General features: G+C 48.9%; 1 protein-coding gene across 1 annotated transcript in view; it reads left to right on the forward strand.

Annotated features, from left to right (window-relative positions):
* Nucleotides 1-1,830: 1,830 nt before the first annotated feature.
* Nucleotides 1,831-23,130, forward strand: part of FRMD4A (FERM domain containing 4A) — a gene marked incomplete at both ends in the record, with an annotated part of 621,402 nt that continues 600,102 nt past the window's right edge. Inside the window, one exon of the mRNA XM_080717053.1 lies at nt 1,831-1,875. Coding sequence (XP_080573179.1) covers nt 1,831-1,875 — 45 coding nt within the window. The remainder of the gene's footprint in view (nt 1,876-23,130) is intronic.

Here is a 23,130-nt window from a genome sequence, read left to right on the forward strand (position 1 = left end):
GTGATTCTCTCAGGGTTTCCAGAGGTCGTGGCATTAGAAGCCAATCGCATAGCACAGAATAAAGTCTTGCAGTCGTTGGCACACCACGGGAGAGACAGTAAGAGAGCAATCTTTTCATTCAGTCAATGAACTTTTTTTTAGCACTTACTCTGCATCAAGCATTGAGATAATCAAATAAATACTTTAAAAAGTGTGAAGTTGCTGGGCACAGCTGTGCACAACAATAATTCCGGAATTGGGAGGCTGAGACAGGAGGATACAGGTTCAGACAGACCAGCCTCAACAACTTAGCAAGATCCTGTTTCAAAACAAAAATAAAAGAATAGGGCTGGGGGTATAGCTCATAGGTAGATGCCCTGAGTTCAATCTCTAATCACACACACACACACACACACACACACACACACACACACACACACCTATGTGGGATACAGCTATGCTGTACATAACATTTAAAGGCTATTAATTTCTTCCCCCGACCCCGTTTCTTACTCAGAAAGTTATTTTTCTCATTCCTGTAGTTCACACTGTCCGGCTGATTTCAGTGAATTCTTGGAGTCCATTACAGAGGCAAGGAAAGGAAGAAATCAGAACAGAACATGAAAATGGTTTCCAATAAGTCCTCGTGGTCACCATTTTTAGTTAACTGTGTGGATTCCATAAGAAGATATGTGCTCAGCAGTGTAAAAAAAAAAAAAAAAAAAGCCCTGATTTTCTTAAATCTTTGGCTCTGGGAAACCTTTTGAACTACCCATTACATAACAAAACTGGTCAAGCTTCCTTATTTATTTTTTTTCCCTCCACTTACATCTTCCAAAGAAAATGCTGCATGATATGATTCTCCAGGCTCATTTGCCTTTTTGTCTTAAGCAGTGCCCCTTCCTGCAAAATTAGTTTCCTATGCCCTCCTTCCCCTGAGCTAGGGAGGATCCTTCAAAATTCCTAACAGGCAGCCCTGTGGAGAGATGGGAGGGGAAGGAGGGAGGGAGGGAGGGAGGAAGGGAGGGAGAGAGAGGTAGAGGGTGTCTATGCTGCGTACATGTGGTACAGGCAGGGAGATGAGAACACGAACAGAACAGACAGTGTGATTCCATGTCCCTTGCAAGTATGTTAGCCTTGCGGGGACCTGGGCTTGCCACTTGGAGAGGAGACGTGGGCTTGGGCAAGGTGGAAGGGGTCAGCTCCTCAGCGACCTCCTCCTTGGCTAGCATGCAGGCTTCTGCTGCTCTCCAGTGACTGCCTGGTGCCTCCTGGTCCCTCCCTGGCACTTGCTTTTGCAGACCGGACACACCTTCTGCCAGGAAGAAGACACTGCCTAGACTGCCAGCGGTAGGTTGTGACATTCAGCATGTTTATGCAGCAGAATTGCTGAGAGATGCAGAGAGAGGGGGTGGCTTGGGCTGGCTGATTTATCTGCAGCCGACAATGTTTTATTTTAATTGTCGGTTAAAAGAAGAATTGTTGCGTAGGCTAAGGTGGCAGTTAAAAATTCTGTGCTGTAAGCTTTTACATTTGTATTTGATGTGGTGTCTGTGTGCAGCTCAGAGAAGCAAGGGAGGGCTCACCTTTAAATAACCTGCAGCTTTCTATTTTTCTTCCTAATTTTATTTTTACTCTCTCCCTAAGCACAGTCTCCACTCCATCTCCCCAACATCGCCCTGCCCTCCTCCCCACCCCACGGGATATACGGCCTATCCTCACCTTGAACCTTTGGCACCCTAAGTCTGGATTTCCCCCTGCTTTGCTCTAGGGGCTTGTGGATACTCTGCAGCAGCGAGGGCCCAGGCGGACTGATTCTGTGGGGGTGCCTGTGCATGGGAATCGGAGATCATGGCAGTGCAGCTGGTGCCGGACTCTGCTCTCAGCCTGCTGATGGTGAGTGTGCCCCGGGAGGAGGTGGGGCCCAGGCGGCGCCCACCCCAGCCTCTCCTGTTCCGGGGCTGCCTCTGCTGCTGCCAGGGCTGCAGACATGGGAACCGGCGTTCCGCTTCATCCCGCAGTCTCCTTTGAAACGGTTTCTTGGGTCAGAGCACCAGCATGACTAAGCACTCCCGGGGAAAGCAGCAGCAGATTTGCCATTTTAGAAACTTGTTGCTGAACGCTATTTTGAGAGATGTGCTTACAAACAGGTGCTCGCAGCCCCTTGAAATAGATCGCGGGGATGCGTCCCCCTCCTGCTCTGCATCCCTCCCCTCTGGTCTTTGAATTTAAATCCGAAGAATCTGGCAGGGGTTGTTTGTTTGTTTATGTGTTTTAGTCTCATGACAACTGTGGGATTTTTCTCCCCACACAGAGTATTTAAATTCCTATTCAAACACCTTCCTTGCAGGTGCCCACATGTATGCTCAGATTTCCTGGTAGGACCTAGACCAGTTCATGGAGGCCCTTGTGACACCAGGGGCTACTGAGTTGGAGGAAACTCCTTTCCCAGCTATGGAGACTGGGAGACACGAGTGGACCCTGTCCAGGCATTTATATGTGTGTGAACCACTGACCTACTTTCTGCCCCGCTGATTTCCATCTCCTTGGAAAGTCGTGGCTCTAAGCATTTGAAAGCAAACAAGGACAGTGGCATCCTCTGGTTGTGACTGACTCGATCCCAGGGCCAGAGTTTGCTTTTGCTGTTCTGCCCCTCCCTCCTCCTCTGCTGAGCACCGCCCAGGCCAGGGCAGGACTGTTGCTGGAAGTAGCCTGCGTCAGCTTGGCATGGGAATGTGCCTAACATGTACACGGGAGATTTTATAGAGAAAGCTAAGTGCTTCTGCCGTGTGTATTGATCTTTCTGACTGAGAGGGGGAAGTGCAGCTTGGTGAGGCCTGATGAGTGTATTAAGGCGGCTTGGAGAAGGAGCCAGTAGGAATCCTGCCCCCTGCGTGGTGAGCCAGGCCAAGTTGAGAGGGACAAATATTTTGATATTTTGCTACCCAAAATGTCATTTGGTCCACAGAGTCATTTGAATTGCTTGAGATTGCCTGAGTCTCTGCTACTTCTGATTTCACTGGGGAAAAAAGGATTAGAACAAATGAAATGCCGGGTGGTACATACCTGTAATCCTAGTACTTGGGAGTCTGAGACAGGAGGATCACAGGTTCAAGGCCAGCAATTTGGCAAGCCTCTCAGCAACCTAGTGAGAACCTGTTTCTAAATAAAAGAAAAATAGAATCAGGGGTGTGGCTTGGAGGTAGAATACCCCTGGGTTCATTCCCTAGCACCATAAAATATTAATAATAATACTAAAAATAATGATGATAAAATAAATTTTAAAGAAGGAATGAAAGTCGTTTCTGAAAAATTTTCCCTTTACTCATCTTCCTTCTCTCACTAATACAACATCTAATGATACTTTACCTTCCCTTGCCTACCTTTGGTCAGACAGGTGGCTGGTCAAGACAGTATTTGTGACATTGGCTGGCACTAAAATGGGCCATCTCTGAGGAGTAGGAGACTCCTGAGAAACCGGGCACCTGGGTAATATTCATACAAATGTAGATGCACACACTCATGTGCACACGGGCACCTACATGTTAACTGATATGGCTTAAGAGATGTGAATCCTGCAATATATTCATAGAAAAAAAGTTTTCCTGAAAATTAGCTTCGGGGAGAGTTAAGCCCACTGGGATCTGATGCTGCGCTGAATTCTGCTTCAGGACTAGATGTGTCTGTTGTCACCCCCCAAGGTTCTGAGGATAAATCCATGGTACCAACAAGAATGCAGCTCCGCATCCCACTTCAGCCTTTCTTGCTTTGTCCACATACTCAGCTCCTGGATGTGATGCTTGCTGCGCTGGCAGTCTCTGCGGCTCAGACTTTATCCTCTATTTGCCCTGAGATCTCTCCCTAGCACTCACCTCCTGCCTGGATTAAAGGATTGTGTTCTCCTGTCTCCCGGAAGCCCAGGAAAGTAGCTCTTGACACCATGATGAACCATTAGATTAGAGTGCCCCGGAGCACCGTGTGTAATTGGAGACGTGCACGTTGTCTGGTTCACATTGGGTTCAGGGAAATTTTCCCCTGTGGACTTTGGTGCCTTTTTCTTTTTAAAGGGTGAACCCCAAAGTAATTGCTTCCCTGACATGTTGCATGATATGTCTCCACATTTGTAAACAAATTGTAAACAGGAGAAGGAAAAGGAGGAGAAGCGGCCATTTAAGTGGGCTTGGTTTGCCTCTAAGTTCAGGAAGGGAGCTGTAAGTGTTATTATTTATTAGCTCATTAATCAGCCAATCAGTTCTCAGTTTTATCAAGCATCTGCATGGTGTAATAGCAAGAGCTAGAGCCCATAAATACAGTCTGCGGGCGGGCCCAGCACCAGGTTGGCTGCTCTAGCTTCTGGGTTTGCACTATGGAGTCATTGGGCTGTAGGGCAACCAGGCAGATCATGTGGCCATGGCCCTTGCTGTTGGATAACGAGGCAGCCAGGGTTGTATTCAGTTTAAATGCTAAACAATGCTGGGTGGAATGTTCTTATGCGGTTCTGGAGTCTGGAGGGAGGCACAGCCTTGTGCTGGTTTCTAGATTTGCCACTTACTAGGTGATTCTGTGTAGGTCGCTTCCTCTCTCTGTGCCTCAGTTGTGCTAACCTGAGAGGGTTCTACTAATCTCTTGGGTCTCTTAAGATGTCAAGGGATGCTGCCTAGAGTGCAGATCCTAGATGGCCAACTTGAGGCTTTATTCAGCATGGTGTCTTCATTTTTAACTTACTACATGAACGTCATAGCTTTCACAATAGTGGATTTGTTCCCACCCATATGGCTTTTCTGCCAGGACAAGTAAGTTTCGTATCATTAGCGAAACAGATGATCCTTAGGGGTCACCCACCCTCTTCCGTCAAGTGTTCTTTGACAGAGCAGCCTAATTTATTTTGCTGGACATAGCTTGTGACCCTTACACAGTGCCTCAGGTACCTGTCCAGGCTGGGTTGGGGTCATCTTGGAGGATCCCAGTTGTGAGCACACTCTGACCATGTCACAGTGGGAACATCTCACTCCTCCTTCTAGAGGAGGCTAGTAGTGGGAGTAATGAGTGTCCATGCGAGGTGGGGCCCCTCAAATACGTTGGAAAGGGTCAGTTTGGAGAGGACACGGGCACTAGTGGTGGAGACAGCCTCACATGCTGGGGGAAAGCCTGCCTCTCCATCTTTGCAGGAATCCCAGGAAGCAAGAGAAGATGCTTCTCACACTTACGGAGCCTTCAGCTGGATGTGACTAATCAGAGCAGGAAGCTCTTGGCTCTGTGTCATTTGTTACAGTCACGGGTGTTGAGGAAGCTGCAAGGACTACAGCATGCTAGAGCTGGGTATTCATTGCTCATTTCTTCAAGACCAGAGTAGAGGTTCATAAAAAAGGGGCTATTTTAGTTCTTACACTGTGAAAGTGTAGACCTTTGGGACGACCAGATTAAAATTGCTTTTATTGAAGCTAACTAGCTAAGTGACAATGCAAATTATGCTTTATTTTTTTATATACATTGTCTAACTTAATCCCTTCCATTACTCTATTTTTTTTTTTTTTTTGGTGGTACTGGGGTTCCTGGAAGCCCTTCATCCTCTGGGCTACACTCCCAGACCTATTTTTTAAAATATTTTTATTTGGAAACAGGGTCTCTTAAGCCAGCACGGCTGGCTTCGAAATTGTGTGATCCTCCTGTCTCCGCCTCCCAAGTGAGGGGATTACAAGCGTGCGCCACCACACCTGGCCATTGACTCTTAAAGTAAAAGACATAAGAATTTGGAAATCAGAATTTGAGAACCTGTCAGTGGTCACACAAGTGAAATTGATGGGAGAAAGTCTAAACATCTCGTTTCTATGAATGCAGACAGTGTTTTCCAAGCTACCACATCAAAGCTTGACTCCCAGGACCTACTAAGGGGACCTCGCCTTTGAACCGTTGTGCACTTTCCAAGATTCTGGGTGGGTCACTCTATCTTTCTGTTTACCATCAATTGTTTTCTATGTCGAGGTGTAAAATATTAGAAAGGTACCACAAGTCTGGCTCAAGAGGCCTGGTTTGAGTTTGGCAAAAAGAAGTATTTTTATACCCATAAAGGACTTGTCATTTTGTCAAAGTTCCATTCCCTGGGACATGTTTCTAGGAAATTGCCAAGAGTCATCTTTTACAATAGAGAAATTTAATATGTAAAAACTCAAGTCACAAGTCAGACAAATTAGTGGGAAGTTATTCATAATGGATGAAGGATGTGATTAGATGATCCTGAAGATTTGCTCCATTCTAAAAATGATTTCAGGTCTCTGGCCTTTTTTGAATAAACTAGATTTCTGGTCTGTTTTGAATAGATACCAATTGATCACCTATTATTGTAGACCTTTATCTGCTTTATTTTATTATGGTATAAATACTTCTTTTCTTACCTATTTTCCTCATTTTGGATATTTTTCTCTTTAACCAACAAGTATTTGCTGAGTATCTATTCTGTACAAGAAACATACAGTCACTGACTTTAGCAAACTTACCGTCGTCTAACAGGGCAGTGAGGATGGAGGCACAGGGGAGGGGGTGCAGCGCAAGTTCTTTAGCTGAGAAATGTACAGACAGCTTCAAAGAAACACAAAACAACTCCAGCAAGGTGTAACTCATGACCAAGTCAGCCTTGGGTACTTGGACTTCTGATTGCCCGGGAGCACTCCAAGTAGGGTAGTTGGTTCTTGAAGGTCAGGTCAAGTGTTGAGGGTCTGAAATGAGAGGAGTGGCTGAATTACACCAGAGTCTACACTTTGTGTGGAAGATGAAGAGTTGCCTGGTTTGGGCAGAGCTCTTGTAGGTGACAAAAGGTTACAAGGTCAAAAAGGCAGGTGTGGGTGTGACCAAGATTCTAATTCTATTACTATTAAATCTAAGATCCCCTACATTTGACCTATGACAGGTCTCTATTTAGAGTTTTAATGGTTTTTCCCCAGTTCCCAAGTGGAAAAAGGCTTAGAATAAGATTGAGTTCCACCTGGAGAAATCTTGCTTTAGGGTAAATATTGATGATCTTTATGTGTGTCCAATGATTTTGTGTCTATTGTTTTACCAGATATTCTCAGACATCCAGGCAGGTCAGCTCCTCCTCCTCCTCCTCCTCCTCCTCCTCTAACTCCTCCTCCTCTTCTAACTCCTTCTCTTCTATACCCATAGTCCTTTTTATTTTGTGTTTGTTTTTTGTTTTTTGTTTTTTTTGGTGGTACTGGGGTTCCTGGAAGCCCTTCTACCTCCGGGCTACACTCCCAGACCCATTTTTTATACTTTTTTATTTGGAAACAGGGTCTCATAAGCCAGCGCGCGCGGCTGGCTTCGAACCTACGCGATCCTCCTGTCTCTGCCTCCCAAGCGCGGGGATTACAAGAGTGCGCCACCACACCCGGCCTTGTGTTTGTTTTGAAACAAGGTCTTTCCAGGTTGCCAAAAATATACCTACATTGCTGAGGTTGCCCTTCAACCTTCTATCTTAGCCTCCTAAATACTGGGATTACAGGTGTGAGCCACCAGGCCTAGCTGCATCTTCATGTTATATGATAGAACTGGGGTCCAGAGAAGTTATGTGATATCTAAGATACTGCAGATAATTTGTGATGAAAATGAAATATTACCCTGGTTTTCATGATGATTAAATCATACATTAAAAAAACACTGATATTGGCAATCTTTATAAATACTTAGAGAGTGATAATGATGTCGTAATACAGGGTGTGGTTGTCTAAAAGACTGTATACAGAATGGGATCATTTAAGTATGGAGGCCAAGGTACCCGGATGTTGGGTATAGGCTGGAACTGATTCTTAGTATCATTTATTTTTCTGGTTTGTTTAAAGTAGACATGTTGTCAAGAAGTCTCTAGTAACTGGTCATGACGTTGTTACGTCTAACTCAGTAGCTAAAATCCTTCTTACTCTCAACCCACTTTCTGTGAGTGTGTGTGTGTGTGTGTGTGTGTGTGTGTGTGTGTTTGCTGAGGATTGAACCCATGGGCAACTATCTTAAAGCTCCCAGCCCTATTTCTTAATGTGTATTTTGAAATAGGGTCTCTCTAGGTTGATGAGAGTCTCACTACTTGCCGAGGCTGTCCTCGAACCTGTAATTCTCCTGTCTCAGCTTCCCAAATACTGAGATTACAGGCATGTACCACCATGTATAGTTTCAATTATCTACTTTCTAAGGTGAAATTTATCAATGGGTGTATCTGAAATCTTTATATTGATAATTTTTAAATTAGTGTTGGTGGGCCTGGTGGCACACCCCTATAATTCTAGTACTTAGGAGGCTGAGAATCACAAGTTCAAGGCCAGTCTCATCAATTTAGCAAGACCCCTGTTTTAAAATTTAGAAAATAAACAAAAGGAGCTGGGATTGTAGCAAAGTGGTAGAATATTTTGGGTTCAACCCCCAGTATCACAAAAATAAATAAATTAGTGTTTAACATACAAATGTCTCTCTTTCAACTGGTATGGTTTGAAGTCAACGGTAGTATCTCACTCAGATCATGTTTTATTAGATTTTTAAAATTCCACTTTCTGACAAGTCTGTTTTTGTGGGTCTAAGAAGGAGAGACTATCTCAGATTGTTACCATCAACAAAAAGGGAAATGTATTGGCTGATGTCACTGGGGAGTTCCATGAATGAAATAGCTCCAGGAGAAGCTGAACTTTGAATGATGGCGTCAGAACCTGCTTCCTTCGGCTCTGCCTCATCTTGACCGTATTTTCTGTGTCTCTGGCTGATTCTTCCCCAAGAATCTGTTCTAGAGTTATCTGTCCTGAGAGTTAGTGAATGCAGACAAACAAGCAGAATTTATGTGGTCATTGCCTATAAGCTGTTTGGCCGGCTTGGGTAACAGACTTGTCCTGGACCAGTTACTAAGCCTAGAGATTTTTGACTAAGCAGGCTGGCTTCTGTGTCTAGACTTGTGGGGAGGAAGCAGGTATATCAATTAGCTGATACCTTCACCTGTTTCACATGGGAAGTGCAGGTTCTAAAAAAGAGCTATTTGATCAGAAGAGAGGGGATGGGAGTAGCTAGCAGGTAAAAGATGACAGACACCCATTACGATGTCTTTGTACCTGATACTTTTTTTTTTTTTTTGCGTGTCTGGGGGTGGAACTCAGGGGCATTCTACCTCCGAGCTACACCCCCCTGCCCTATTTTTTATTCTTTATTTTGAAACAGGGTCTCACTGAGTTGCAGAGGGCCTCACTAAGTAACTGAGGTTGTCTGCAAACCACGATCCTCTGGTCTCAGCCTCCCAAATGCTGGAATTACAAGCCTGTGCCACCACGCCCAGCTTGCACCTGATACTCTTTGATAGGACTCTTAGAAAACTAGTCAGGGAGGTAAAGCATCAGTACATCCTAAATCATGGATTCACTTTCTCTTGGTATAAATATAACTGGAGAAGCCCATTTGTCTGAATATTTTATGCTAGGTTGAAGTAGTCTCACCATCTGTAAAATGAGACAATAATAGCTACCACAGAAGATTTGGGATAATTCAATGAAATATGCATGTAAAAAGTTTAACACTCTTCTCAGCTCAAAGCAAAGTAGCAGTATATATTTGTAGATGCTTGCCTTATCTATAATGATAGGAAATGACCATCTATCCAAACTTGTACCACTGGACTTCTGAATCAGAGCCAACTCAATTTATAACAAAAAAGTCGCTCAACTCTCTCTCGGTGTCACAGTCTCTGTGCACTCTCTGAGTGACCATCGCTGGACAACCAGCCAATGATTTTTGAAAGCAGATGTCCCCAGGGTCGCACAAACCTTTCTAGTTCTGAGCAAATTTAAACTTGCATTCCTGTCTTAAACAACTAACAAAATTTTCTTACTCTCTGAAGGGAGATGACAAAAATATGGATGGCAATATGTTCTCTCTGGCAAATATAAAATGCGTGCCTTTCAGCCTGCTACCCATGATGGGCAGCTATTAGTGTATCTCTGCGAAAATTTAATTGCACGGCTGCTTTGGGAAGCTTAATGGTGGTTTGGAGAGCATATGTTGCGGGTGCAGGTAGCAATTTCACATTGAATTCTGTGCCAGGATATAAAATCTAATGGAACATATGGTATTTAGCCTGGCCATAATCAAAGGTCCTGGACGTACACTTGACTAAGACTGCACAGCACATACCAAGTGCCGAGACTGAGTTCCAATGTCAAGGTAACATTGGCTTATTGCTTGGTTGCATTGAAACAAATGCTCTTCCAACCCTAGATACTGGAATCTTAGTCTCGCAGTCTTGACCTGGAGAAATAATTTCCTGAGCAGTAGATCCAATTCATGCCCTCAAGCAACGTCATGTACACCAGTGGCTTTAACTCTTTGTTCAATAATGACATACAAATCATGTCTTGGGCTCAAGCCTTATTCTTTGACTACAAAGCCAAACACTGCCCAGATTTATCCTCTTGCCTATCCCAGAGGTACCTCAAACTCACTTTTCTCCAAAGAAGATTTCTTATCTTCTCCCTAGTCCTTCTACCTTCTCTTGGGTGATGGTGGCACCATTTTGCCTGTCTCCGGGAACTTACCTCTGACCCCTGGCATGCTCATCCGGCTAGTCCAGTTAGTTCAGCCTGGGCTGCATCTGCTCCCCCAGCTCCTCACTCTCTGGCTCCTCCTGCCCGCTCAGCTCCCCCACCTCGATGCAAGCCTAGCATGTCTCCTGCCTGGCTACCTGCAGAACTGCTCATCTGTCTTCCTGCATCTCTTTTCCTTGCATTATTGTCCACTCTCTGTACTTCTTCCCTTTATAAAATGGAGGTCTAAGTTCTCTTCCTGAAGTTCCCCAATGATACCTGCTGGAACATGGGCTAAGACTCAGGTTTTCAATAGTCCACACTAGTCACTTAGAAGTCTGGCTTCTGTTCATTTGCCCAGCATGGCCCACTGTTCTTGCCTCTGCCCCTCAAAAGTTATACTCTAGCAGCGCTGAGCTACAGTTATGGTGCACTCAGTGACAGGGGTACATTCTGAGAGAGGTGTCTTAGGCAATTTCATTATTGTTCAAAAATCACAGAGTGAACTTACACGCACGTAGATGCTGCGGGTCACTCACTCAGTGTGGCTTCTTGATGCCAACAAGAGAGGTAAACACGAGATATATCAGGCTGAGGCCAAACAGCCCACTATTGTACAGTACTTATTTTAAATATGTAGGAATGCAGGCTAAAGTTTGAAAAATATAGCGTAGCAAATGCAGAAGCACAATATTGTCCTTGTCAACTCTTATGCATAGCACATGATAGTGTATGCTATACTTTTATACACCTGGCAGCGCAGTATGCTTGTTTACAGTATATCTGTTTACAAACATGTGAGTAATGCATTTCACTACCATACTAAAGTGCCTGCAATGTCACTAGGCAGTAGGGATTTTAGTTTTATTATAATCTTTTGGGACCACCAACATTTTTTTTTTTAATGATACTGAGGATGAGACCCAGGAACATTTTACTTCTGAGCTACACCTCCAACCTTTTTTTTATTATTATTTTATTTACCTGCAATACTCCTGTTTCAACCTCATAAGTACTAGGATTACAGGCATGGGCCACCATGTTTGGCCCATCATCATTTATGTGGCCTGTGGTGGCCAAAATGTTATACCATGCATAATTGTGTTCTGTCCCTGCAGATGGCACAGTGGCTCACACCTGTGTACTTTTGAGTGTATCCTTTTCAGTATTTGAGAAGCAAAAAGACAACTTCAAGGAATATTCTGAAGGGACACTCAAGACTGCACAAGAGACTAGTGACAGAGGTCAGTCCACCGTCTACAGGGAAGAGCCTCTAGGACTACAGAGACTGGTGATGGGGGCTGTAGGGAATTGTGGTGTCCACTGGTGAGGTGAGAAATACAATTTGAAGATTCACTTAGCATCTGTAAGTTGCAGTGCCACGGATACAATGGGATTTTCAGCAGAGATGGCTGATGGGTAGATGGAAATGCAGAAGGGCATGGGGACAGATCTGAGAGGGGCACTAGGAACACAGAAATCCCCAAGAGGCTGTAGGGAGGAAAGAACAGAAGGCCACGCCTGGCAGAGGGGCATTATCCAGCATGTTTTAGTTCCTAATACCTTGTGATATAAGGCAGCATTGCTACCAGATCAATGTTACTGCGACTTTGGAATTAATTTTCTTCACATTGAATGTACCACATGGCTTCACTGAAGCGGTCTTGGAGGTTTTCCCCCTAGATGCAGGATAAATGCAGTTTCATTAAGTGATGGCCTTTCTCACAGATCTCCATAGGGCATGTTGGCGCCAGGAAGATACTTGTGAAATCTATTACTGAATGTCATAGAACAGCTCTATCTACCGTGTGTGTGTGTGTGTGTGTGTGTGTGTGTGTGTGTGTGTGTAAGAGAGAGACAGACAGACAGACAGACAGACAGACAGACAGACAGACAGAACAAAATTCTCTCCAATATTCTTCTATGCTCTGTCACTTCAAAAATCATCTTATGAGGTTCCATGCCTTTAATACCAGTACTTGGGAGGCAGAGACAGAAGAATCACAGGTTCAAAGTCATCCTCAGCAACTTGAAAGGTCTTTAGGAACTTAGTGAGACCCTGTTTCCAAATAAAGTATAAAATAGGGCTGGTAGTATAGTTTGGAGGTAGAATGCCCCTAAATTCAACCCCAGCACCACAACAAACAAAACCATCTCACTGTGCTCACCAATTCCATGGGTCAGGGCTTCCAGCAGGAACCAGAGGATAGGCCAGTCTCAGCCACACTGGAGACTCAGCTGGGAAGAGTCTATGGGTGGGGTGACTAGACAGCTAGAGTCCAGAATCTTCTAGAAGCAGCTTCATTCATATGGCTGGTGGTGGATGCTGCCATCCACTGGACAGTACAGGTTCTATGGACCAGAGTACTGCCCAGGGCCACTCCACATAGTCTGGGCTTTCTTATAACATGACTGCTTCTGTGTAGTTGCATACAGTGGCCCAGGGATCAAGTCCAAGGGTCTGAGCTAGCAGATTTGATGTGACTTTCTGTGACATAGCCTCAGAAATCACAGACATTGCTGCTGCATTTTTTTTTTTATGTTCAATTTAGCATTTTTATTTATTTTTTTTTAATTAGTTTATTTTTTAAATTGGTGCATTGTAGTCATATATCAATCACATTGGAGTACAAGACTTGAGAGGATATACAAGCACACATCATCCAATTAGCCCTCCTCCAGCCCCCGTCCCATTCCCTCCCCCTCCCTCCATCCCACACTTCTTTGGTGATTTACTTTGATACATTTGTTTATGTACCTCCTGCATTTTAAAGAGGCTCCGTCCTCCAGTATTACATACCCTCTGATTGGTCACATTAGTTGCTTCACTATAGGGCCCTTTCTATAGCTCAACCTCTTCCTGTTGCCCTTTTCCTCCTAGTTATTGCTGATTAAGAGAAGCGTCTGATTTATATTTTCTGCGATATTTCTCTGTGCATGCTGCGTTGCAAGTACCAATCCCACTCTTGATGGTCCCAGTAGTGGCCTGGCTACTCAGTGGATTGAACCAGACCTCGCTGGCTCACGCAGCGGCCTTGCCTCATGGGAGGACCCAGTTCTGGTCTCGCTGGCCCCTGAACCGGTCAAACCCCTAAGCTGGCTTTGGTCCCGACCTTGGAGGCCGCAGGAGTGAACTTGCCTCACGCCAGGCTCCGATGCTGGCCATTGGCCCCTGCACCGGTCTAACCCCTTGGCAGGATTCCAATCCCGGCCTCGGAGGCCCCAACACTGGTAATGCCTCACGGCAGGCTCCGATGCCGGCCTCACTGGCCCCAGCACCGGCCTAACCCCTTGACAGGCTTTTATCCTGGCCTCAGAGGCCCCAGTACCGGCCTTGCCTCGCGGCAGGCTCCGATGCCGGCCTCGCTGGCCCCAGCACCGGCCTAACCCCTCGGCCGGCTCTTATCCTGGCCTCGAAGGCCCCAGTACCGGCCTTGCCTCACGGCAGGCTCCGATGCTGGCCTCGCTGGCCCCAGCACCGGCCTAACCCCTCGGCAAGCTCTTATCCTGGCCTCGGAGGCCCCAGTACCGGCCTTGCCTCACGGCAGGCTCCGATGCCGGCCTCGCTGGCCCCAGCACCGGCCTAACCCCTCAGCAGGCTCTTATCCTGGCCTCGAGGCCCCAGTACCGGCCTTGCCTCAAGGCAGGCTCCGATGCCGGCCTCGCTGGCCCCAGCACCGGCCTAACCCCTCAGCAGGCTCTTATCCTGGCCTCAGAGGCCCCAGTACTGGCCTTGCCTCACGGCAGGCTCCGATGCCGGCCTCACTGGCCCCAGCAGCGGCCTAACCCCTCGGCAAGCTCTTATCCTGGCCTCGGAGGCCCCAGTACCGGCCTTGCCTCACGGTAGGCTCCGATGCCGGCCTCGCTGGCCCCAGCACCGGCCTAACCCCTCGGCAGGCTCTTATCCTGGCCTCGAGGCCCCAGTACCGGCCTTGCCTCAAGGCAGGCTCCAATGCCGGCCTCGCTGGCCCCAGCACCGGCCTAACCCCTCAGCAGGCTCTTATCCTGGCCTCAGAGGCCCCAGTACCGACCTTGCCTCAAGGCAGGCTCCGATGCCGGCCTCACTGGCCCCAGCACTGGCCTAACCCCTCGGCAGGCTCTTATCCTGGCCTCGGAGGCCCCAGTACCGGCCTTGCCTCACGGCAGGCTCCGATGCCGGCCTCGCTGGCCCCAGCAGCGGCCTAACCCCTCGGCAGGCTCCGATCCCGGCCTCGGAGGCCCCAGCACTGGTCATGCCTCAAGGCAGGCTCCGATGCCGGCCTCGCTGGCCCCAGCACCGGCCTAACCCCTTGGCAGGCTCTTATCCTGGCCTCGGAGGCCCCAGTACCGGCCTTGCCTCATGGCAGGCTCCGATGCCGGCCTCGCTGGCCCCAGCACCGGCCTAACCCCTCGGCAGGCTCTTATCCTGGCCTCGAAGGCCCCAGTACCGGCCTTGCCTCACGGCAGGCTCCGATGCTGGCCTCGCTGGCCCCAGCACCGGCCTAACCCCTCGGCATGCTCCGATCCCGGCCTCGGAGGCCCCAGCACTGGTCATGCCTCACGGCAGGCTCCGCTGCCGGCCTCGTTGGCCCCAGCACCGGCCTAACCTCTCGGCAAGCTCTTATCCTGGCCTCGGAGGCCCCAGTACCGGCCTTGCCTCACGGTAGGCTCCGATGCCGGCCTCGCTGGCCCCAGCACCGGCCTAACCCCTCGGCAGGCTCTTAACCTGGCCTCGAGGCCCCAGTACCGGCCTTGCCTCAAGGCAGGCTCCGATGCCGGCCTCGCTGGCCCCAGCACCGGCCTAACCCCTCGGCAGGCTCTTATCCTGGCCTAGAGGCCCCAGTACCGACCTTGCCTCAAGGCAGGCTCCGATGCCGGCCTCACTGGCCCCAGCACTGGCCTAACCCCTCGGCAGGCTCTTATCCTGGCCTCGGAGGCCCCAGTACCGGCCTTGCCTCACGGCAGGCTCCGATGCCGGCCTCGCTGGCCCCAGTACCGGCCTTGCCTCACGGCAGGCTCCGATGCCGGCCTCGCTGGCCCCAGCACCGGCCTAACCCCTCGGCATGCTCCGATCCCGGCCTCAGAGGCCCCAGCACTGGTCATGCCTCACGGCAGGCTCCGCTGCCGGCCTCGTTGGCCCCAGCACCGGCCTAAACCCTCGGCAAGCTCTTATCCTGGCCTCGGAGGCCCCAGTACCGGCCTTGCCTCAAGGCAGGCTCCGATGCCGGCCTCGCTGGCTCCAGCAGCGGCCTAACCCCTCGGCAGGCTCCGATCCCGGACTCGGAGGCCCCAGCACTGGTCATGCCTCAAGGCAGGCTCCGATGCCGGCCTCGCTGGCCCCAGCACCGGCCTAGCCCCTTGGCAGGCTCTTATCCTGGCCTCGGAGGCCCCAGTACCGGCCTTGCCTCAGGGCAGGCTCCGATGCCGGCCTCGCTGGCCCCAGCACCGGCCTTACCCCTCGGCATGCTCCGATCCCGGCCTCGGAGGCCCCAGCACTGGTCATGCCTCACGGCAGGCTCCGCTGCCGGCCTCGTTGGCCCCAGCACCGGCCTAACCTCTCGGCAAGCTCTTATCCTGGCCTCAGAGGCCCCAGTACCGGCCTTGCCTCACGGTAGGCTCCAATGCCGGCCTCGCTGGCCCCAGCACCGGCCTAACCCCTCGGCAGGCTCTTAACCTGGCCTCGAGGCCCCAGTACCGGCCTTGCCTCAAGGCAGGCTCCGATGCCGGCCTCGCTGGCCCCAGCACCGGCCTAACCCCTCAGCAGGCTCTTATCCTGGCCTCAGAGGCCCCAGTACCGGCCTTGCCTCACGGCAGGCTCCGATGCCGGCCTCACTGGCCCCAGCAGCGGCCTAACCCCTCGGCAGGCTCCGATCCCGGCCTCAGAGGCCCCAGTACCGGCCTTGCCTCAAGGCAGGCTCCGATGCCGGCCTCGCTGGCCCCAGCAGCGGCCTAACCCCTCGGCAGGCTCCGATCCCGGCCTCGGAGGCCCCAGCACTGGTCATGCCTCAAGGCAGGCTCCGATGCCGGCCTCGCTGGCCCCAGCACCGGCCTAACCCCTCGGCAGGCTCTTGTCCTGGTCTCGGAGGCCCCAGTACCGGCCTTGCCTCAAGGCAGGCTCCGATGCCGGCCTCGCTGGCCCCAGCACTGGCCTAACCCCTCGGCAGGCTCCGATCCTGGCCTCGGAGGCCCCAGCACTGGTCATGCCTCAAGGCAGGCTCCGATGCCAGCCTCGCTGTCCCCAGCACCGGCCTAACCCCTCAGCAGGCTCTTATCCTGGCCTCGGAGGCCCCAGCACCGGCCTAACCCCTCGGCAGGCTCTTATCCTGGCCTCGGAGGCCCAAGTACCGGCCTTGCCTCAAGGCAGGCTCCGATGCCGGCCTCTCTGGCCCCAGCACCAGCCTAACCCCTCGGCGTGCTCCGATCCCGGCCTCGGAGGCCCCAGCACTTGTCATGCCTCACGGCAGGCTCTGCTGCCGGCCTCGTTGGCCCCAACACCGGCCTAACCCCTCGGCAAGCTCTTATCCTGGCCTCGGAGGCCCCAGTACTGGCCTTGCCTCACGGCAGGCTCCGATGCCGGCCTCGCTGACCCCAGCACCGGCCTAACCCCTCAGCAAGTTCCGGACCCGACCTCGGAGGCCCTAGCACAAGCCTTGCATCATGGCAGGCTCCAATGCCGGCCTCGCTGGCCCCAGCATCGGTCTAACCCCTCTGCAGGTTCCAATCCCGGCCACGGAGGCCTCAGTAGTGGCCTTGCCTCACAGCAAGCTCCGATGTCGGCCACTGGCCCCGGCGCCCGCCTAACCCCTCAGCAGGTTCCGATCACTGTCTCTGTGGTTAGTATTTCAAAGGTTCCAGTTGTAATGTATCAGATCTCTGCCTCCCCCGAATATTGGCCACTGGCTTGCCACTGCCTCCACCGTTTCAAATCCTTCCCAGGCTCTTTTTCCACTCTGAATGTTGTCCAGTGTTCCTAAGCATGCGTGATGGTAGCATTCGACATTTGGTGTAATTTCTCCAAAAAAATAAAGTTGGTAAGATCCGGTTTCTGCTTCTCCTGAATACAAGTCTCTACCACCATCGCGACGAACTCTTTCAACACCGCATTTCTCCTTGGTCTCCGCTAAACTCTCTCCTTATATGTGATATCTGAGATTCTTAACAATATAGAGAAATAGCAGTCCTCTTTCACGGCGAATTTTTCCATAAGTTCCAGTGCATTTAGGTAAGTTTTGTCTGCATCTCCAGTGTCCTGGCATCCATAATGGCTTTCTTACCACCTCTCCGATATTTTTCTTTATCTTTTTCTGTTCTGGGCCCGGTTTCTCCAGGGGTCTGGCGTGCTACTCGCAGTTCGGCCGGGACCCAGAGTCCCGCGACCCAGGCCCCGGCTTTTGTGCGCCGCGGGCGACCCCTGCCCAGAACCCAGCGTCTTACTGGGCCTGGATTCTCCAAGGATCTGGCGTGCTACTCGCAGTTCGGTCTGGGGCCCAGAGTCCCGCGACCCGGGCCCCATCTGGCGTGCCCAGCCCGCGACCCCCGCCCAGAACCCAGCGTCTTACTGGGTCTGGTTTCTCCAGGGGTCTGGCGTGCTACGCGCAGTTCGGCCGGGGCCCAGAGTCCCGCGACCCGGGCCCCATTAGGCGTGCCCCGCCCGCGACCCCCGCCCAGAACCCAGCGTCTTACTGGGCCTGGTTTCTCCAGGGGTCTGGCGTGCTACGCGCAGTTCGGCCGGGGGCCCAGGGTCCCGCGACCCAGGCCCCGGCTTTTGTGCGCCGCGCGCGACCCCTGCCCAGAACCCAGCGTCTTACTGGGCCTGGTTTCTCCAGGGGTCTGGCGTGCTACGCGCAGTTCGGCCGGGGCCCAGAGTCCCGCGACCCGGGCCCCGTTAGGCGTGCCCCGCCCGCGACCCCCGCCCAGAACCCAGCGTCTTACTGGGCCTGGTTTCTCCAGGGGTCTGGCGTGCTACGCGCAGTTCGGCCCGGGGCCCAGGGTCCCGCGACCCAGGCCCCGGCTTTTGTGCGCCGCGCGCGACCCCCGCCCAGCTGCATTTTTCTTGGTTACAAACTTGTTACTAAAACTATATGCAGGAGCAAAAGGATAGACACCACCACTGGATGAAAATGGGTCAACATAGTTTGGGACACCTTTAAACCACTACAGCTTGTGCGCATGTATTCACTCTTTGTAATTTGATTTCATGGTTCCTCAAGGATCTTTTCCTCCTTCCCTTCTTCTCTCCCTCCTTCCTATTTATTTATTTATTTATTTATTTATTTATTTATTTATTTATACTTGGGATTGAGCCCAGGGGGATTCTACCTTTGACCTACACTCCCATTCCATTTTATTTTATTTTATTTTATTTTATTTTATTTTGGAAATGGGGCACTAGGCTACTGAAGTCTTGCTACATTTCTTAGGCTCCTCTCCAACCTGAGATCTTCCTGTCTTTGACTTTTTGAGTTACTCACAACCCATCTACGGGATTTACTCATAGGAAGCATTCCATAAATATTGATTGATTGAATGATAGGTTGATACCTGAAGAGGTCAAATTATTTTTTTGTCCTGTTAGCAGATTTTCTTTTTGAGTTTTCAGATTTTTATTCAAAGTCAGAACGTCTGGGGAGGCAAATGTGTCTAGCGCCGTGTTACATTTTCCGAGACTACCCAGGGGGTGTATAAACCGTGAGAAAAGGCCGGATTTGCCTGTTGTATGGCCTCTGTGGTCCCTGGGTTTTCTTATTGATGGATGGAAGCTGATAAAGCAGCAGTGTTGCTTCCTTTACACAACTGGTATTTGGACTAATAACTTGTTTTGTGTCTTTATGGCCCATGTGTCAGAGTACAAGAAGGGACATAGCTTGGTATTAGGTGAAAATGCTTTTTTTTTCCCTTCTGAGAAGTGTGAGTATAATTGAGCTATAATGAACATAGCTGAGGTCATTTCCCAGAGACTAATGAAGGGGAGAGCGTGTTCACGGCCTGGGGCTGACTTAGGTCATTAACCTGGTTGGTCATTAATATCGTCCAGAAGTGCTTTACACTGGGCCATTACAACCAGCACCATATGCTGCTCCGATCGGGAAGCATGAACATTACCTGTATCAACAGCTATTTGTTTTCTCTGTGTTCCCCATGATTCCAGAAGGCGGCGGCGGCCTCTTTAATACTTATTTCACAGCACATGGCACCAGGACAGAGTGAATCTAAAGCTATGAGTATCCAGAACATGGTTTCTTTTACCTTTTTTAATCCAGCAAAAATGCTTTAAAATTTAGACCTGAGGTCAGGTGTGGTGGTGCAGACCTATGATCCCAGTACTTGGGAGGCTGACACAGGAGGATTATGGTTTAAGGCCAGCCCCCAGAAACTTAGTGAGGCACTCAGCAATTAGTGAGGACCCATTTCAAATTAAAAAATGGCAAAGTATGGCTGAGGGTGTGGCTCAGTGGTAGAACGCCTGGGTTCAATCTCCAGTAAAGCACACACACACACACACACACACACACACACACACACACACACACACACTGGTATCTGGACAGGGCAGTCAGTACTTTGAGCTTTTCAGAGTACCCGCTGTGATTAATTTATTGGCTGTCCTGACCCCTCTTTCTCCCCCAGGAGCCAACACTGCCTTTCTTCCCTTTCCTGTCTCCTTGCCCCTCTCCTCTCCCTTCCTTTGTGGAGGATGTCAGTCAGAGGCATGGTGTTCGTATTGAGGATTTGTGGGTATATGTGTAAATACCACCTGGTCCCAGACTCAAGCAAACAAACAAACAATTCCAACACAGTAAGGTAAATGCTGAGGCAGAGAAGCCACCACAGTGCTGTAGAGCACGGGACAGCAGCAGTGGCGCTGGGCTTTGTGAGCTTTGAAGGCCTGTGGGAGTTTAGGGGTGGGTGACAGTGGGGCGACTCCAGGGGTAGGACACAGCTCACATACAAGAGAGAGCCCCAACCCCAGCAACTGTGTGACTTTTATTGTTCTGGTGCTGAGGATTGAGCCCAGGGACCTTCTGCCTCTGAGCTATACCCTCAGCCCTATTCTATTTCTTATTTTAAAACCAGTTCTGGTCGCGCTGGGCGTGGTCGTACATGCTTGTAATCCCTGCGCTTGGGAGTCGGAAACAGGAGGATCGCGCTGGTTCGAAGCCTGCCTCACTGGTTTAAGAGACCCTGTTTCCAGATGAAAATATATATAAAAAAATAGGTCCTGGAGTGTAGCTTGGAGGTAGAAGGGTTTCCAGGAACCCCAGTACCACCCCCAAAAAATAATAAAAATAAAAATAAAACCAGGTCTCATTAAGTCGTGGAGGGCCGAAGTTGCTGAGTCTGGTTGGGAATATACAATCCTTTTGTCTCAGCCTCTTAAGTACTAGGATTATAAGCGTGTTCCACCATGCCCGATTTGTGTGTGACATTCTGGTATAGGAAAGGCAAAAAGAGATGGAGAAGAAAAGTGTACAATAACAGCTTTAGCTGTTAGCTCCGTGCCGGATTTAGTAAATGCTCGACTGTGTAAAGGCATCTAGGTAGAGGTGGTATTTGAACTTGATGGTTTAGACCAAGTGATGAAGCAGAGGAAGCATCAGGCAGAGTTAATAATAGCGCCCAAGATAAAGAATCAAACATTCACATGGTACATCCATAAAGGTCAAGGTGTTTGGAGTTGCAGGAGCAAAACTCCAAGGCGGAAGACAAGGCTAGAGGCGTAGAGATGGATGATACTCTGCTGAAAAGCTTGATCTCTGTCCTCAAAATTATGAAAGACATTTGAAAAGTGTTAGGGAATACTACAGAATTGTCACATCTGCATCATGGCTCTGTCATTTTGCTGTGCCATGCAGAAAACTGCTGAAGAATCACAGGCGAAAAATGATTAGGTGGAATCCACAGTTGATAAGGATTTATTGTATATATCAGGCACTGAGAAGAATGGAGATGACTTCAGGTGAGGAAGTAGGTGGAGATAGCAGGCAAAGCAAATTTCAAAGGACTAATGATAGCTTTGTTTTGAATGTATTAATTTCAAGGGTTTCTGGGATAGATACGCATATTAAGGATCTTTAGAATTCAGGTGATATTTAGGAAAAGAATGAAAACCAATTTTAGAATGTAGGCTGGAGGAGCCATGAGCCACGAGCCATGGATAAAGGATTGAAAGAAAGGGAGTCCATATAAGAGGGCAAAAAGAACAAAGAGAGAGAGAGGATATTCAGGAGATTAGATAATTTTAAATGAGTGTTTCAATAAAGATAGAAATGGAGTCAATAAAACTTGAGTAAAGCAGAAAGATAATAGAAATTGAAAACTGAAAGATACTTTTGAATTTGCCAATCAGGGCAGCAGTAGTAATCTCACCATTACTTCATCAGTGTGATTGACTCAGGAGCCCATTGCAAGTGAATGAAGAGGGTACAGGAGGTGAACAACTGAACACAGACAGAAGACATTGTAGGGGATGGAGAGGAGAGACAATGGATGAAGGCCTGAGGAGTAAAGAGAAAAGAGGGGGATATTTTAGGAATGAGGAAGTTATAAGCAGTGTTATAGACTCAAGGAAAGAGTCTCAGAGACATCAAAAGAAAAAAAATGTGTATGAATAGGGGCATTGACAGTGCATCCCTTATGGTTCTGAGAAGGCTTTGGCAGCTCCAAGCATCATACCCATTGTACCTGTATTTAAATGCAAAAAGAAAAACAGTAAAATCTTTTCTTGGGCCTGTATATATTTTATTAAAGAGGAAAACCTCTTCCAGAAGCTCCTTAGAACACTTCTCCTTTTTTGGTATGGGTCAAAGCAGAGCAACTAATGTGACATGTTTCAACCTAAGGGATCTAAAAATGCATTGTCGAGCCTCCCTTGCAGCTAGGATTTCATAGGTATTCTGGATTCTGTCATGTGTGCTCACTAGTGCTAGACTTAGATAAAGTGGGCAACTTGAAGCAACTATTGCAGGTGTATTTTCTTGCAATCAGAGTGGGAAAATATTAGACTTTGTTTTAGACCAGCTCTTGTGGAAGTGCTAGTGTTGGATGAGAGGTGGTAACTCAGTGACAACAATGGCATTTCTACTTCAAGAGGCCTGAAATGTAGTTAGGCATTTATCTGGATTCCCATATATTCTTAAAATTTCTCATACCTTGTAATAAATTTCTTTCTGCTTAATTAGAGTAAATTTTGTTCCCTGTATCTATGACCCTGATCATCGAGACTACTGCAACCATAGTGGAAATTGGGGAAAGAGTCACTGATAGTTTCAGGCGCTTTCAGCAGGGAAGAAGGAGCCAGGGTAATGGCTGTTGTGTAGGTAACCAGTGTGAACATACATAAGATTGTAAATAAAACAGACTAGCTATGGACTTTCTTCTAATTGATACATGAGTTGTTTTTTTTTTTTTTTTTAGGGAGACCTTAACATATTTATATAACCATCCTTCTATGAAAGCAATCTACACAAAGAGCTGTTAGTATAAAACGAAGCCTATTCCATATATGTTGTCACTACTGACTCCCGACTCTCAAACACTAGTCAGAGTACTTGTCAAAATCTGAGGAATGATAGTTATAAAGTAGTTGGAATTTGGTGACCCAAAATAAATGTAAGGAAAAAAGTTGCCCTTTAAT

Source organism: Muscardinus avellanarius, assembly GCF_963383645.1.
Source record: "Muscardinus avellanarius genome assembly, chromosome: 20".
Taxonomy (NCBI): Eukaryota; Metazoa; Chordata; class Mammalia; order Rodentia; family Gliridae; genus Muscardinus; species Muscardinus avellanarius.